This window comes from Macadamia integrifolia, chromosome 4, assembly GCF_013358625.1.
Source record: "Macadamia integrifolia cultivar HAES 741 chromosome 4, SCU_Mint_v3, whole genome shotgun sequence".
Taxonomy (NCBI): Eukaryota; Viridiplantae; Streptophyta; class Magnoliopsida; order Proteales; family Proteaceae; genus Macadamia; species Macadamia integrifolia.
This window is the reverse complement of record NC_056560.1, coordinates 928,142-940,647: the sequence shown is the minus strand read 5'-3', so window position 1 is coordinate 940,647 and position 12,506 is coordinate 928,142. Positions and strand designations below refer to the sequence as shown.

Genomic DNA, 12,506 nt, shown 5'->3' with positions numbered 1-12,506 from the left:
CACAAAACCCTAGAAATCAAGTATGAATTTGTTAGAATCAGAATCTAAATTTGACCAATTCCTATCCTAGGTTAATCCAAGAAAAAATAAAAATCGAGAAATCCAAATCTGCCAGAATCGGTTGAAAACGTAGAAGAATCAAAGGGAATCGGCTGGGTCGGAATTGAACCCACTTCCCATCCAATTCAACCGGAATAGATGATCCGATTCTGACTCGTTGGTTCATAAAAACTCACCCAGCATACCAAGCCTCACAATTCCCGGATCCTAGGTTCTTGCGTAAAGGCAAAGTGAAATGCTTATTTAAGGAAACAAATTTTCAGATTAAAGATTAGAAATAAGGATGGTTAGAACTAGATCAGGAGTTTTTGAGTTTCATGTACACAGTAAAATATGAACTCTGCAGAAAAAACTGTGTTCCGAGTATACCATTTCTTGATGCCTAAGCTAACTAGCTCCTCAGTCTCATCCTCCTATGAATCTCCCCCTACTCACTGCTACAACCTCTTGATTTCTTTCAATCTCCTCCACTCCTCATTCATTCCACAATGCGAACAGTGGAAGCTGATGAACTGTTGACAGATTCATTGGCCTGCTCGCTGCCATCCAGTCCACATTTCCTCCCCCGCTGTTGCTCACAATGTTGTCTCCACCACCACCATCACCATCACCATTGTTGCCATCCTCATATTTAGGAGCATGCAATGAGAAGAATGCTTGGGACAATTCTCCCCCTCCTACTCCATACTCATTATGTGATGCAGAAGACTGCTTTGAGCTTTGCAGGTTCGAAGAACCTGGATTGCTCATTGAAGGTCCCAGTGACACAGTGTTATTAAGGTTCTGTTGCTGTTGTACCTCTGAGCTGTTGGTGGTCCATATCACATCATCCACCAACTCATCCGAGGACTCACCATTCGTAATGGCAAGATGGGATTGAGGTGGTGCCAGCGAGTTTGCAGAGGAGCTATTATCTTCAGGAACAATCACAGTGGATTCCCTTGGGGAGCGTTTGGCAAGATCACCAGCAATGAGAGTGCTGCTAGAGCAAATCCGCTTAACATCGTACTTGCCAATGTCAAAGTTTGTCACAGCACTCGTCCCTCGGAACTTGATTGCTGCGATGTCATAGGCCTCCGCAGCTTCCTCTTGAGTGCCTGATCAGCAAAATAATAAATTGAAGATCACTGATGAAGATAATGGCAAATACAAAAGGAAACAAGCGCCCACAGTTCTCTAGAATTCCCTTCAACCCCGGTTGGATTATGCAACTTCCCAGTTTCCAATAGGGATGGCTCTGATGAAATGATCATTTATTCATTGAGCTGATTTACGATGAGCTCACCTCATCAGTAATACACCTGGGCTAATACTGAAACCTTCTCCATTTTCCACCTTAAATCGAGCAATTATGGTAGCCTAGGATTTTTTTTTATATCCCCCCCCCCCTTTTTTTTTTCTTAAAGAGTACAGGAACTCATCCAAACACCCGCAAGAATAATCCACCTTTTATGAAACAGAATTATATATAAACTCAGTACCTTGCTATGCATATCAGAAAACAAAAGTCCCATACACTCATCAAAAGATCAGACTCCAAAAACCCATATTCCAACAACCATGACCAATTCAACCAAAGTCACCAGCGGAACCTAGGATCTCAATACTATTATAGTTTTATTCCTGTCTTCAATTAACTTACCGAGATAGACTCCTGTGTTAGCTTTATAAACAGCCCCATGAACAAATCATTCACTGAATATGGGAAACTTTCGACCACAAAAAAGAATGAATATGGGAAACTGTCCAACAACTAAATATGTGTTTTGGTTGGGCCCTTCAAGTTTTTTGACCTTAATACCCCAACTTTTGAAGGACTGCTCACATAATACAGACATAGGTCATAAAAAGCCAATGTCACATTAACACTGCCCATTTTAATACATACTACGGTGGTGTCAAATCAGAAAGGCTACCACAAGTGCATAACTACTGATTTTGATTCATATTTGGATGGATTGATACTAAGAATTTGAGTTACTGTTTGGCATAGTCTCTTGTATTTAATTTATTTATTCCACAGCATGATTTACCATTGATCTCTATACTTCAATATAATATCTATAAAACCCATCAAAGAGGAGTTTTAAATCATCCTATTAAGTCTACAATTGACAGGAATCTATAAAACTCACTTCTGTCTTCAATAACTCCAGAATGATCAAAGTGTTTCCAAGTATTTCTCTCAATATAACAACTAAAATTATAACCCACCTCCCAAAAGAATGTTTCAGAACTCATTAATGGGGATTTATCCATAACCGATAAAAGCAAATGTTTTCTATATTGGACCAACCAATATCACCAATTTGAACTTCATCACAACTTAATACCTCAAGGCAACATTGGCTTGTATTCAGGGTCTCAAACTCTAATTTGGTAGTAAAAAAATTGAGATTGTTTAGTAAGACAAACATCTAAAATTCCCAGTCCATCACTGTCTTAATAAATTTAAGTGAGAAGAAAAAGAAAACAAGATAAAGATAAAGAAGAAAGAAAAAAAAACATGAAGATGAAGCTCAGAGACTCACTGAATGTTCCAAGGTACAAGTCCTTGTTTCCTGCAACCCTTCCTATTCTTGCTTGCCACCTTCCATGTTGATGATGTCTGTCAAAGTTAAGTCACAAGCTTAAGAATTAGATGAAAGGGAAATGCATATCTACATGTCACATAATTCTGCATATAATGAAAAGCTGAAGAGCAGTAAATAATGGAGTCTTTAACAATAAAGGTATTCTGACAAGACCTGGTCACCCCTCTGTACACAGAAGCTCCTCTAGAGAATCCACTGCTTTTCCTGAGTAAATACAACGACAAATAAGTGAAATGGAAATCTAATTACTGTTTGCCATATACTTTGCAGTTCCCAATTATACACTTTTTTAAGTGTGGTACAGAGATAATATTCTATGAAACATAACCTCTCAACTTTAAAGCACCACCCAGATCAAAATTTGACTTTTATTGTCATCTTCCCAAAGAGAGAGGAAAAGAAAAGAAAAGGACCTTCTTAAGCTGGCAACAAATTCCTGCCTGGTCATGTTCTTCATCTCTTCAAGCTCTGTCTCATAAGTGCTCAACTGAGTTTGAAAACAAAGTAGCAAAGCTGAGTTACATTACATATAAATGGCTGGAACAAGTCTCAAAGTTGAGTTTCCAGTTTTGCAACAAGAATGAAAATGATGGGTTGGAAGAGGGGGGGGGGGGGGTGACCACAGAAACCCCTTACCGAAAAATTAATATGAGTAGTAGGTCCCCAGTACTTCAGTGCAGCCAAGTCATAAGCTCTAGCTGCTTTTTCCTCCTTATCATACCCACCTAGACAAGTCAAAATTATAAGAAAAAATAAAATAAAATAGCAGCATTAATAAATAAACAATGCACACCACCCAATGTTCATTTCTTCATTTTACTTGATCTTTCTCTGATAAAGTAAGATGAAGAAATGAATAGACATGGAAATGGAAATGGAAATGGAAATGGAAATGGAAGCTTTTACTACTTACCAAGGTAAACTGCTCGAATGTGGAAGCAATGAACAACCAGTAATAACAGCCCAGCAGAAACGAAGAAACAGAGCTGTTAGTATATTCTTTCACGTAAACACTGATATGCTCAGCTCAAACATTTAAAATGGCGGAAAAGGAAAGAAACAGAGATATAGAGCTAGATTCTTAGTTCCTCTCACCTTGCCTTCCTTTCCTTGTCTGTCCTTCCTTCCTGCAACTGTTATCCCATAGATGAGCCTCGTATCTCCCAGTCCATCGATGCCTGTTGTTTTATATTAATTAATTAAAATATAATTTGGATTTTTCTCAATGGAGGGGAAGAACCCACCCCCATCACCACTCCCAAAAGGAAGAAAATCCACAGAGAGACAGAGCAGCGAACCTAGTGACGCCACGATACTGAGAAGTTCTTTGTCCAAATGTATCGATTGATTTACGTGGAACTGGTTCCCGGGTGAGAGCTTTGCTAATAGGGCGTTTCCGGCTCTCAGAGCCACCAGAAGACGAAGGTCCGGCAGCTATGGCAGTCCCAGACTCAGAGCCAGGGCTTACAGAGAGCGAGAGTGATTCAAAATTGTGGTTGTTTGCTTCAGACGAGGGTTTATCACCTGAAAATGGTGTTTGGCGTAACCATGACTTAAACCCAGAAATTGAAGTTGCATTCTCAAGAGGAACGTGAAGGGGAACAGAAGGGATTAAGGCTTGAGAGTTATCATGGTAATGGAAGGATGGGATTAATGCAGATGGGTTTGAAAAATCCTCTCTCTCGCCATTGGTGTTGTAGGTTGGAGGTACGTTCATGTTGATTCCACAGCCATTGTTGAGATTCTCCTCCCTTTGAGGAAAATAGACATTGTTGTTTTCTTGAGTAGAGTTGGAGTAACCGCCCAAGAAGTCTTCAAGCTTTGGTCCTTCTCGATCAGGATTAGTTGCAGTAGCCATGCTGTTCGCGTATCTCCAATCTATGAAAAACCCATACCAAGAAACAGGTTTAGCAGGATATCTCAAATCATAAATAGCTAACAATCACAAGCAGAAGAAGAAGCTACTAATGAAACATCTCAAACAAGAACAAGAAAATAAAGAGTTGTAAGGAACTATTCAATCCAAATCTACCCAATAAAACTAAGACAAGAGAACTGAAAATATGAAGATGAAGCTTTTGAGAGAAATGGACACTGAAAGGGGCGAGGAGGGAAATAGGGTCACCCAAGACAGGAAAAGTATATCTCATGGAAGAGAGAGAGAGAGATAAGTACAGAGCAGAGCCTAACAGATTCTACTTGTAGGCCTTCATAGTACCTCCGCCATTAGAACGCCTGAAAGCATCCAAGACACAAAGAGAGCCATCAGAACGCAAGGGCATGACCGACATATGAGAAGAAGAGTAACCTCCATCTCCATCTCCACCTCCACCTCCACCAAAACCTTCATCGATGCTCAGGTGTGGAGTCAGAGAAAACCCCAACCAATTACTCATATTTTACTAATAACCCACAAGAATACTCTATCTCTCGTGTTAGTTTTTGAGCTCAAATTTCAAAGCCCAGTTTCTGTTTTATCTAGTAGGTTAGAGAACGGAAATCGAAAAACCCATTAAAAGATGAAACCTTCATTTATCATAAAATCTAGTTTTGCCTTTTTCCTTTTTCTTTTTTTAACCTCTGCAAATGATAGAAAAATTGGATTCTCATGTTTCATTTTTTTCTCCAAAACCTTCTTGTAATGAACCTCGAAATTTGTTCCTGCTCACCTCGACTGTGTTGTTGTTATTACATCAGTCTTTGCAGGGTTGCAGAGTTGGAAAAGAGCTGCTGAGAAAGAAATTTTTTTAAGTCAATCCCTTCCCTTCTCTATTAATAAATGGAAGCAAATGAGAGACTATGACTATGAGAGAGACTGAACGGTTTGCTAACGTTTTAAATTCGCTTGGCCGACCCATTTACGGAAATAAGGATTAGGGGATACGATGTGGTCCACCACCTCTATCTAACTCCTTTTCTTGGATTCAGACCTTTTTATATCAGGCGTTGATGAAAGATTATCCCTTGCAAAACAACTTCTCACAAGAATCCAATAGCGAAGGCTGGGGTGTGTTTGTGGAATTCAAATTGTCTATAGCGAGTGGATAGGTACAACGAGTATTCAGTGGCTGGGAGGATCTGGTCATGCATCCTAGTCGTTTGATGTTCACTGCATCTTACCATCTTATCGCAAATGATTTTCATACTTGTTTGCATTAATGATCAAGAGATTTAAGACCCCTTGCACACACACATTCTTTCTCTCATATCCTTACTAGATGACAAAGATGTCTTTTACATAGGATGAGAGATATTAGACATATGGGAGTGTTGACATAGACTATGCTCCCTGACATAGGTGTATAATTCAATATGAATAATAGCAATGGAAAATGAACGTTTCTTAGTCCGGCAACCCTTGTATTCAGATACAGAGGGTGGCAAAATGATGCCCCCATCCTTGTGAAACCCAAAAAACCCACCCTATGTTCATGGTCATATGAGCTCCCTCATTGGGGGGGGGGGGGGGAGGGGGGATGACTAGGTAATGTTCCTTTCCACTAATCTTAAATTGATAGAACAAACTTATTTATATGGCAGTAAATGAAGGAACATCGTGAACTGACTTCTAAAGTTGAAAAATGTAGTAAGCAAAACAAAGCCCTTATAAAATACTTGCCACAGCAATTTGTTGGAAGCTTGGAACTTAGCTAATTTGATGTAGGCTCTAGGAGGTCTTAAGTTCAAGTCTTTTATCTTGTTGTATCCCTGTTCTTCCAAGGAAGAATAAAACTAGTGTTAAGTATTGCGGAAAAGAGAGAACGAAGCAACATCAGGAAGGTCATGGGCAACATAAAAAAAGTCATGGGTTTCACTTATGAAAGACGAAACAAGGTAAAACTAAAAGAGATTTTAAAATTTTATTTTTATTTTACAAAAGGCTTTATGCATGATTATACCCTCTCATCCAAGACTCTGTATATGATCGTGCACAAAACCTCTTCCCTGTTTGTTTTAAAATGATGAAATCAGTGAAGAGCTCTTAGAATTGTTGCACTGAGAATCACTCTATGGGAATATGCTTTATTTCATCATCGGCTTCATGGGAGTGGACTTCTCGTCCATCATATTAGTAGAGCTTTAAACTGCCCACCCACTTGGGTGGGTGAGGATGAGATTGCTATGGTCATGACCATATTTAAAGATGTAGTGGGCTTGGGTTCTTTTAGCTTTGGTTCATTGGTTATGGACTACGGCGGGTGACGGCAGTGGTGGATCCCACCAGAGTCATGGGTTTGAACCATTATTGTTTGAATCACCAGACTTGATACGACCGATTCACATCAGACTACAAAATTTCAAGCTCCTGTAACCTGCCACAGAGCAACTATAGTGATAACTTGAGACTTCAAGACACTTCAAGACTTGGAAAGCTAGAATTCTTCTCCCCATTTGTACCTTTTTATATATTTTTTGGTGCAAGACCCACAACGGGTCAGACAACGACCCACAAGTGATGTAATGAGCCCACTTATTGTTACAACTTAGAGAGAGAGAGAGAGAGAGAGAGAGAGAGAGAGTTGGCGCTAAGTAGAGTTGAACACTCATCAATCTCTGCGCTCATGGTTTTAAAAATCGGATCAAGATCAGTATCAATGAAATTGTCTGAATCGGATTGGTATTGATCGAGATCAATTTGATAAATATCCACTTAGGCTTCGTTTGTTTGCAAGGCAAATTTAAAAGGAAGAGAAGTGAAATTTTTATACTTAAAAAATGAATATTTATGATCATTATCCTATGTGATTCAATGTGATTGTATAAACTACTTGATTTTTTTAACCATATTGGGTAATGATACATTTTACATGTAATTTTTATTTTACATATTATAGTAAAGAGTTTTGGATGTAAAGTAAAGTGAAATTTTATAACTAAATATGGAATGATTTAAAGTAATGATATAGTCACATAGGGTAATGATTACATATATTTCTCCTTTAAGTATGATAATTTCACTTCCTTTCCATTTAAATTCCCTTGCAACCAAACAAAGCCTTAGGTGTGAACATGATAGAGTTGGGTTGGTGTTTTTTTTTTTTTTTTCTAAACCTAGTCCAATCCTAGGTCTTTAAAATTCAACCTAAGCCCAATCCAATCTTGTCGGGCTTCATGCCTGGGTCCAACCTTGTCCGGTTTATGCCAACCCAATATAGTCCTAATTGACTTTGGTAGGCTGGGTTGCCCCTTATTGGACCTGATTTTTGCTAGGATTAGGTTAACCATGATTGCCCCTCTTTTTGTCATTTTGTGTTCTATGCATTAAAGAAATAAAACAAAGAAGCACCAATAGAGCGGGTGAGAAAGAAAAGTTAAAATTACAAAGAAAACCCTTATCTTAAAATCAGGGTTAAAATCCAGATTGGGTTGGGCCTAGACCTCAACCCAAGCCCAGCCCGACCTTGATCCAGGATCAGTTTTTTCCAACCTTAATCCACCCTTAAATATTAGAAATCTTAGCCCAAAATCTGAATGGGTTTGTCTTCATAGAAGCGAGGAAAACTGATTCATATTCTCTGTTGTACAAATTTTTTTCTTTTGGATTAATCTGTATTTTAGGCTCTTCCATTGGCAACCCAATGCAGGAAAGACTTAAAAGTCGAATCCTGAGAGCCTTTTAGTGCGTGGAGAGCATCAATGGTTTCAAGGAAGGAAGATGGAAAGCTATTCTCTCACATTCTACAAACCCATTGGTACTGCAAGATCGTGTTAGGAGTTCTTTACTAACCCTCATGATATTTTCATTTTTGTTCTAGTTTACTTTTGGTCTTCCATTATTGACATCTAATCATCCTCAACATTTACCATCAGACCAGAGTGTGGAAGCTGATTGCCCTTATTATTATGTATCAATCTTTTAGACTCTCTGCGCTCTCTGTACTGTTGGATCGTTATTAAGTTGATATTTTTGAAATTCTCATTAAATTAAATGAAAAAGAAGCACTTAAAGAGTAGCATGATTTTCATGGAGCAACATATAACATATGTTTCACAATTCTTGTCCACAGGGGTTTCAACTTTCAATATCAATTTGGAGACTTCCAACTGATAGTGGGAAAATTAGTTCTTTGCATTCTGAAAATTTGAGGGGAATTTTTGTGGAGGTACAATCTCTCGTTGCTTCTTATTTTGCAGGCCTTTGTTGTAGTAGTAAGTAGAGACCACTAAAGTAGACATACTTTACAGAATGCTTTAGCTTAATTTTTTTTTTTTTTTTTCTGTTCACTTCAAAACCTAACTTGCATAAGAAAGTTCCAGTTGAACTTTTTCATGGTTGCTCCTTGTCAAAGAATGAACTTTACATTTTAGCGATCGTAAAGTCCGGCATACAAAGCATATATTTGTGTTTCTTCATATGAAGTAAATGTTTGGGATACTGATTCCTCAATGAATTAGGTGGTTAACTGTGAGGTACTTATTGGGAGCTGTTGACCATGTAAAGAGGCCCCTTCCAGGGGATCTGAGGATTTACTGGAAGGGTCTGAATAGGTCTTCACTTTGAAGAAATCTTTATCACTCTACAGTACTCTCTTCTTATATTTAATTAATGCTGTTGAATTTCAAGAACAAGCTAAGGGTTGTTGGATATTCAGAACAANGAGGTCTATCATGCCTCTTGGAGGGAGTGTAATAATACGCATAATGGATGTTATTCCTTTTTGGAACTTGCCTTTGGTCATAATGGGGATTTCTTCTCTTTGGAGAAATTGCATTTTCTTTTTCTTTCCCTTGAGGTGAGATTCCACCATCATAACCAAGTCCTTCTTTGTCTTGAAGACTTTTGCATTGGGATTCTAATAATGTATCCAAAGTCTTTTGACCTTTAGTAAATGTATGAAATATGGTAGTTAACTTTGAGTTATTCTCCTCAAGTTCATACATTTTAGATGTCAAGGATTCTATCCTCTTGTTGAGGGAAAGAACCTTCGTTTCCAAATTAAACTTTTCAGTCTCAAGTTTCAAGCTTTCTTCATATAAAGCTTCAAAAGCTTGTTGAAGATCATCATCATTAGATTCATTATTTGAAGTATCTAAATAATGAGATTGAGAACTAACCTCTTGTTCTTTGTCTCCATGAGCCATTAAGGCAAGGTTTGTGACTTCATCGGAGTCACTTTCATCTTCATCCGATGAGACTTCCTTATCATTCTCTTCTTTACTTTCTTCATCCAATTCTTTGGATGCTTTGAAAGCAATGAATTTGGAATGTGCTTTCTTGAATTCTTCATAGAGATCCTTTTCATAGGTAAGAAGTGAGCCCATTAATTCATATAGATTTATCTTGTTCAAGTCTCGGGCTTCATTGATAGCAGTTGTCTTTGGTTTTCACTTGGTAGGTAGTGACCTAAGAATTTTCCTGGCCATCTCAGAGTTGGTATAAGTCTTACCAAGTCCTTTCAAGGAATTTACAATATTATTAAATCTAGTAAACATGTCAGAAATATTTTCATAATCATGCATTTGAAATAATTCATATTCTTATATAAGCATGTCTACTTTTCTTTCTCTTACCTTTGTAGTACCTTCATGTGTTACTACAAGTGTGTCCCAAATTTCTTTGGCGTTTTCACACATACTTACTTTGTTGAATTCTTCCTCATTTAAAGCACATTGGAGGTAGGTGAGAGCCCTAAAATTGTATTGAAGAAGTACTAGATCATCGGCTGTCAATTCTGATTCATCCTTTGGCACCGTCTTTCCATTTACAATTTTGGTGATGACATATGGTCCTCTTTCTATAGTTCTCCAAACAAAAAAATTATATCCACAAATAAAATTCTTAAATCTACATTTCCAGAAGGAGAAGTTTTCTCCATTAAAGTATGGAGGCCTAGATGCATCCATTCCTTCAGGTGGTTGATTAAATATAATCATGATCTTTGACTCACTTTAAGACAACTTAGTCTTATATATTGAGCTCCCGCTCTGATACCAATTGAAATAACCTAGAGGGGGGTGAATAGGTTATACTAGTGGAATTTAACTCTTTTCGATGTATAAATCACAAGTGTGACTGCAAGTTAAAATAATGAGGAGAAAATAAAACAAGAACAACCATAACACAAGATTTATAGTGGTTCGACTCAATTCGAGTCTAGTCCACTCCCTACAAGAATCCTCTTGTAATGTATTCCACTAGTTCTCCCTTTCAGTACAGTTGGTAGGGAAGAAAACCTTTACAATCTTTTTCATGGATAAGAGTATCCTTACAAATCCCCTTTATAGGCAGAGAGGCGCCTTTACAATCTCCTTTGCAGGTAGAGAGGCACCTTACAATCTCCTTTAAGGTAGAGAGGCGCCTTTACAATCTCCTTTGCAGGTAGAGAGGCACCTTACAATCTCCTTTAAGGTAGAGAGGAAGCTTACACTCTTTTAAGGATAAGAGGATCCTTACAATCTCTTAAGGATGAGAGGGTCCTTACACAAGCCTAAGTACAGTCTAGGCTTAATGTAAAATAGAAAATGGAGAAGTGGAATAAAAGAGAATTACCTCCGGTGTGGTGCAAATGAAATATGAAATGATGATAGAATGAATGCACCTTTTGAAATCTTCTTGATGTTTGTAATGTAAATGTCAAGATGTAGATGAAGACTTGTAGATGGTCTTGAGTTCCTCTTGAATGTAAAATGAAGAACTTGAACTCAAGAGATGGTGTAGACCAATTCTCACTTCTAATGCTCAAATAATGCTTCTCTAAAGTTGGGATTTATTATTTTTTAATGAGTAGTATTAGAGGTATTTATAGGTGAGCTTAGGAGAGCATTTTAGGTAGTAAATCTCACTCAAACGGTCATATTCTGGGTCCACCGGTCGACCGCCATTGGTAGCCGATCGACCGCCAAGAGCCGTTGAGGCAAAATATAGCCGTTGGGGCACTTCCAAGTAGTCACCGATCGATCAGGAATTTTTACCGGTCGACTGGCTATGGTCTCAGACAGCTCCGGTCGACCGGGGCTTCCAGCCGATCGACCGCCAACATGACATACTCTGTTTTAACAGAATGCTATCATACTGACTAGTCATCAGTTGCGTTGAAATTGTGACTCGAGTTCCTACAACTTCTATGAAGGTTTCATCTCCTGATACCGACTCTAAGATTACCTAAAATACCCTTGAGTCAGGTTAATGTGGTTTTCACAGAATTTCACTAGAACACATTTTTCCTAATATGTTCCTCACCACTTAGAGACTTTCCATACTTGGTCAAGGTATGCTCTATGGTCATTCTAGTATGATGCAATGCACATGCATGTGGTGAGTACATATATATATGTGGAAGTTACAAATTACATTAAAAATGACCAATCTATCCTAGTGGTCTTCTTCTTCACTTGAACCTTCCACTCTTTGGCACTTTATCTTCTTTTCTTCTTGTTTGCACTTCCATGTCTTTAAGCTTCATGTCTTGACATATTGAAGCTTAAATTCTTATGATATCTTCTTCAAGCATTGATGCCAACTTGTTGATGCTCTTTATTTGATTACTTCAATCTTCATTTCTTCGTTTCATTCACCAAATTCGATCTTTGATATGAAGTCTCTACAAAACAATACTTAAAAGAAGATTGTGACATATCTTTATATGTTTGTTATCATCAAAACCAACTATAGGAGTGTGGGAATATCCCTAACATATAGAAGTTTAAATTCAGTCAATGTATATATGTGTGATAACTTAGCCATGCATGTGGAATAGTAAAAATTGTGGAAAATGTTCGTTCTTAAGCATCTAGTAGGAAGACTGGTTGAACCAGGTAGATTGGGTGCTTAACACATTCCCAATTCTACAACCTGATACTTATCCTAAATCTCTGGACTAGACCAATTATCAGGCCCTTTTCTCTGGAGGG

General features: G+C 38.0%; 1 protein-coding gene across 4 annotated transcripts; it reads right to left on the bottom strand.

Moving 5' to 3' along the window:
- Positions 1 to 302: 302 nt before the first annotated feature.
- LOC122075554 (AP2-like ethylene-responsive transcription factor AIL1) lies at positions 303 to 5,395 on the bottom strand. Of its 4 annotated transcripts, none has more exons than XM_042640621.1 (9): positions 5,324 to 5,395; positions 3,953 to 4,532; positions 3,750 to 3,832; positions 3,568 to 3,576; positions 3,291 to 3,379; positions 3,068 to 3,141; positions 2,808 to 2,858; positions 2,592 to 2,668; positions 303 to 1,157 (listed from the first exon to the last, which is right to left on the bottom strand). In XM_042640621.1, exons 2-9 carry the CDS (start codon positions 4,510 to 4,512, stop codon positions 535 to 537), a joined length of 1,566 nt encoding a protein of 521 aa, XP_042496555.1. In that variant the 5' UTR covers positions 4,513 to 4,532; positions 5,324 to 5,395; the 3' UTR covers positions 303 to 534. The 4 variants fall into 4 exon arrangements, with proteins under 4 accessions (XP_042496555.1, XP_042496552.1, XP_042496554.1 ...); XM_042640618.1 differs by lacking the exon at positions 5,324 to 5,395 and adding an exon at positions 4,873 to 5,246; XM_042640620.1 differs by lacking the exon at positions 5,324 to 5,395 and adding an exon at positions 4,845 to 4,977.
- Positions 5,396 to 12,506: the final 7,111 nt, after the last annotated feature.